This window comes from Mesocricetus auratus, unplaced genomic scaffold, assembly GCF_017639785.1.
Source record: "Mesocricetus auratus isolate SY011 unplaced genomic scaffold, BCM_Maur_2.0 Super-Scaffold_100037, whole genome shotgun sequence".
Lineage (NCBI taxonomy): Eukaryota > Metazoa > Chordata > Mammalia > Rodentia > Cricetidae > Mesocricetus > Mesocricetus auratus.
Genome location: NW_024429215.1, coordinates 8,086,091 through 8,091,318, shown reverse-complemented (window position 1 = coordinate 8,091,318; position 5,228 = coordinate 8,086,091). Strand labels below are relative to the sequence as shown.

General features: G+C 53.7%; 1 protein-coding gene across 1 annotated transcript; it reads left to right on the top strand.

Annotated features, from left to right (window-relative positions):
• The first annotated feature begins 144 nt into the window (after positions 1–144).
• Tmem86b (transmembrane protein 86B) lies at positions 145–3,243 on the top strand. The gene is made up of 3 exons (XM_005084127.4): positions 145–1,150; positions 1,532–1,778; positions 2,538–3,243. Exons 1-3 carry the CDS (start codon positions 1,100–1,102, stop codon positions 2,918–2,920), a joined length of 681 nt encoding a protein of 226 aa, XP_005084184.1. The 5' UTR covers positions 145–1,099; the 3' UTR covers positions 2,921–3,243.
• Positions 3,244–5,228: the final 1,985 nt, after the last annotated feature.

Below are 5,228 nucleotides of genomic sequence, written 5' to 3'. Positions count from 1 at the left end.
TCCTGGTGTCAGACCTTGAGTTCTGGGAATATGCTCCACATGGCCTAGACAGAACCACGTTTTCTTGGGATAGCACTGGTGAGTGTGGGGTGGTGTGTGTGGGTATCTGTGTGTGTGTCTGTGTGTGTCTGTGCGTGTCTGTGTGTGTATCTGTGTGTGTGTGTGTGTAGTGGAGTGGGGGTGTTTATTATGCTCACCAGGCAGAACGTTAGGAAAACTCCCTTGGCCCTGTTTTGAGATGCAGATCAGGGTAAGAGCCGTGTTGTCAGCTCACAGCCCCTCCCTCTGTCCTCCTTTAGCTGAGGAAGAACTAGAGGTCCCTGGACCTTGTAGCTGGGCTCTCTGCCATTAGGGGATGGGAAACGCTGGGCATGGTGGCACACGCCTTTAGTCTCAGCACTCAGGAGGCAGAGGCAGGCGCATTTACATGAGTTGGAGGCCGGCCTGGTCTACAAAGGGAGTTCTGGTACAGATGGGACTACACAGAGAAATGCTGTCTTAAAAAACCAAAAAGGTGGGACAGGAGGCAGGCAGCTGCCTTGGGAGTAGGCACACATTGAAGTAGCCCTATTAAGGAACCTAGTAGTAAGCTGGGCACTTGGCACCAAGTAGGTACCTATCTTCTGCATGTGAAGGCTATAGAACAGCAACCGTACAGTGGAGAGTGATCATCTTTGTGAGAAATATGACATCAAGCACAGGGCAGGGTTTGTTCAACAGTGTTTGTGGCAGGATTCTTCTCTGGAGTCTTTCCTGCCTGCTGTTCTCTGTGGTTGGTTGGACGGGTAGGTAGCCCTCTGTGGAACCCTGCATTATCCCTTCTGATTGGCTTGTCACAGGACAATGGGCGGTCCACCCAGGCTGGCCTATAAGAGGAGGAGGTGGCCAGGCTTCTATACGCGGGGGAGGGGCTGTGGAGGGTGGAGGGACCCTTGAGACTTGATGGGCACTTTATCAGCAAGTGCCAGAGAAGAACAGGCCTTGGGTGAGCCCTGTTATCGGTCCCAGAGTCCACAGGACACTTGGATTAATGTGTAACCTTAAAAGGCTTCCCCTGTGCCCTCTGAAGCTACTGGTTCCTAAATAGACACCACTCAGCATGGATCCTGGAAAAGAGGGGCTGCTTCTGAAGATACTCTTCTCAGACCAAGTGAGAGCCTATGAGGAGGGCGTGGGTTCAGGCCTGGCAGCGTGGGCAGCCCTAGGGTCTGTGAGTCCCTGTGTGGTGGGTTGGTTGGGATCCCCTGTCCCTTCCAGGACTCTGGGTCCTATAAGGGACTGTGGTCTTGTCCTGAGTGACAAAATTACCAAAGTGGCTACAGATCCTGGTCCCCGAAGTCCAACCTGGGTACACCTTGGGTCCTGGCACGGGGTGGTATGGGGGACAGGTGTTAAAATAGGCCCTCACTATGTATCGTAGACTGGTCTCGAGCCCAGTGTCGTCCTGTCCCATTTCCCGTCGTCCTTGCTGTGACCCCCTACCTGAGGACGGGCTTGAGGGTGGGAGGCTGAGCAGCTTCCTCTCCCGAAGCACCCACAGGTCCGCAGGTGGCTGATCCCCTTCTTCGTCTCCTGCGTCGTCTACTTCGTCCTCTGGATTCCCGAGGACCAGCCCTCCTGGTTCAGTGCTCTGGTGAAGTGCCTGCCTATCCTGTGTCTGGTTGTGTTCCTGTGGGCTGTGACCCCTGGTGGGAGCTACCCCTGGCTCCTCCAGGGAGGTCTAGTGTGTTCTGCTGTGGGAGACGCCTGCCTCATCTGGCCTGGGGCTTTCCTTTATGGTGAGCAGGGACCCTGTGAGGAGGCATCCAGGGCCCTTGTGGTGTCAGCCAGTGCCGGGACACAACTTTGGGTTATAGGGAGATTCCCCTAGAATCCACTGGGCTGAACCAGGCTGATCCTGAGACGCCAGGAGGCAGTGATGCCCGGTGGGCAGCTCACGGTTTCCGAGGGCTTTAGGGTCAGGCTGTGGTTGGAAGGGATGGTGTGGAGAAAAGTGAAACTTGCAGTGTAGCTACCAGGGCCCGCAGATGTTGCTTCTGAGACATTTGTGTAGTCCAGGTTGCTTTGAATGGCCTCAAACTTGGTCCCCCTGCCTTAGCTTTCCCAAGTGCTAGGATTGCAGGAGTATACAGAAATTTCCCTAGCACACCTGACGTTGAGGCATAGTTTCAAGGATGTGTGTGCAAGCGGGGAGCGTGTCCATCCTGGGTACGGGAACAGTGTGTGGGGACCTGGGTTGCCCGCGCCTGGAGTAGAGTGTTTGGTTATACGAGGGCATAGGGTTTCCCAGAACGCCATTTGGAGTTGGTGGATACTTGAACAGAGCAAGCACATGACACGGTATGAATTTTAAGGTCATGCTCATTGCTCTGGGAACTGAGAACAACCAAGGGCGGAGAGAAATTGAAAACCTCAGTAGAATATGATAGTGCCGGGGCGGGAGGAGCAGGTGCTTTGGGGACGCTGTCCCTTTGGGTCTGGTGGTGGTCAAGGCAGCAGTGAGAAGCTCACTGGGTCCCCATCCCTCTCTCCATCAGGCATGGCCGCCTTCTTTGCCACCCACGTGCTCTACGTGTGGGCTTTTGGCCTGTCCCCCCTGCGGCCCGGAGTCCTGGCGTCCGTCATCCCCTGCGCTCTGGTCTACGGTAGCTTCCTCCTGCCCCACCTCGAGTCAGGCATGGTCCTCCCGGTGTCGGCCTATGGGCTCATCCTGTTCTCCATGCTGTGGCGCAGCCTTGCCCGGGGTGGGAGTGCCGCCTGGGGCGGTACGCTCTTCACCATCTCCGATAGTGTGCTGGCCTGGAACGCTTTCATCCAACCCTTGGGTTTTGCCCGCCAAGTGACCATGACCACCTACTATGCAGCCCAGCTCTGCCTCGCCCTGTCAGCCCTCAGGAACCCAGGGCTCAAAACCAACTAATGCAGGACCCAGGCAGCCCAGGGTCCCTGGCCCGAGTACCTGGGCTTTTCACATCGACCCAGCCTGGCAAGCGGATGCCTCCGGTCGTGTGCCTGCAGATACGTGGCCATCTTGAAACATCTGTACACCGTTGGCAGAAATTTGGAATCTACCACTGAGATCAAGCTGCCTTTCCCCGGCTTTCTGGCTGTGGATTCCAGACCCCCAACCCAACAACATACATCCCGTCTTCCCCTCCCCAGGCCTGGCCTCCCCTCCCCACCCGCCCCTTCACGGTTGCTTCAAATCTGCTTCTGGCTGCTTAAGTAAAATGAGGGCTGGAACATCGGTGTCATTACTTGGGAGGAATGTGTAGGGATGACGACAGGTCATAACAGCAAGCAGAGTTTTGTTTTTTAAAGATCATTTGGGCTGGGCAGTGGTGGTGCACGCCTTTAGTTCCAGCACGAGGCCAGCCTGGTCTACACAGGGAAACTCTCGAAAAACAATAACAACAACAACAAAAAACGATTTGAATGTGAATGGTATACACGTGTGCAGATAGGCATACCTGTAGGCTCCCACTGAAGTCAGAAGAGGACGTGAGGACATCTGGTGTCCTCTCGCCGTCTACCTACGTGAGACGGGCTCTGGCTCCCTGAAGCTGTGGCTTGTAGTTTCTTAACTAGGCCAAAACCAACAAGCCCCAGTAATCCTGTCTGCCCTCCTCCCAACTGGGGGTATAGGCTTGTGACCCCCATGATTACACTGCAAGTACTCTTTTTTTTTTTTCCGAGACGGTTTCTCTGTCCTGGAACTCGCTCTGTAGACCAGGCTGGCCTCGAACTCACAGAGATCCCCCTGCCTCTGCCTCCCTAGTGCTGGGATCAAAGGCATGCACCACCATGGTCCACCCGGCTGAGATACACATTCTTTTTTTTTTTTTTTTTTTTTTGGTTTTTCGAGACAGGGTTTCTCTGTATTGTTTTGGAGGCTGTCCTGGAACTCACTCTGTAGACCAGCCTGGCCTCGAACTCAGAGATCCACCTGCCTCTGCCTCCCGAGTGCTGGGATTAAAGGCGTGCGCCACCAAAGCCTGGCTGCCTTTTTTTTTTTTTCCTTGGGAGATACACATTCTTAATGAGTTGTCTCTGTCTCTCCAGTCTCTAAACCTCCCCGCCCCCCCTTTTTTTTTTGAGATACAAGTACTCTGGACTGCTAAGTCATTTGATGCGCCAGCCTTTAAACATGGCTTTTCAGCATAACCCATGCTGGTTTCAGATTCACTGTCCCGCCTCAGCACCTCAAGCAAATGTCCCCGTGGTTCAGATCTGGTGCCTGATGACATCTTTCCCAGACCCCACTCTGTGTGTGTGTGTGTGTGTGTGTGTGTGTGTGTGTGTGTGTGTGTGTGTGTGTGTGTGTGTGTGTGGCCGGCCAGAGGTCAATGTCCAGTGACATTTATAACCCACATAAAAAGTCAGGCATGGTAGAATGTTTATAATCTTCACTGATGGAGACAGGCTGGGTGGTGAGTGAGCCCAGTGCGAATATAAACTCAGTTCCTCGTTTATATAGCAAACACTTTACTATTTACCTGTCCCCTCCCACCCCTTTTGATACTGTCTGGTAGCCCAGGCAGTCTTTGAAGTCATTGTGTAGCTGAAGATGGCCTGGAAATTTTCTGTGCCGCCGCCGCCACCACCACTCGAGTGCTAGAATTCCCCATGCCCGTTTGGGTAATGTTGGGATGGAATGGAGGGCTTTGTGCACTCTGGGTGAGCACCATGGAGCCCCATCCTCAGCAAGACAGCTTTTTAGGGAAGGCAGTCACCATGTCAGGGAAGTGGGCATAGAGGGACCTTGGAGAGGACAGGTAACAATAGCTGGGGTGTGGAGTATGAAGTAAAAGCTTAGGGATGGCCCTCCTCAGCAGTGTGACCTTGGCAAGTCACTCCCTGTTCTGTGTCAGAATACACGATGAGGTCCAGCAGCTGACTCTACTACTTTGTCCATAATGTACTTTTAGTGACCACGGCAGCAGAAGCATGACTCTACACCAATGACACCATCAGGAACTCGGGGAAAGTTACTACTGTCCTTACAGCAGATGGCTTTTTTGTTATTTGTTTTTTGAGACAGGGTTTCTCTGTATTGTTTTGGAGGCTGTCCTGGAACTCGCTCTGTAGACCAGGCTGGCCTCGAACTCAGAGATCCACCTGCCTCTGCCTCCCGAGTGCTGGGATTAGTGCGCCACCACGGCCTGGTTTGCAACAGATCATTTATGACACCAAAGTTGCTGTGGGTGACGAGTAGCTGAAGCAAGCCA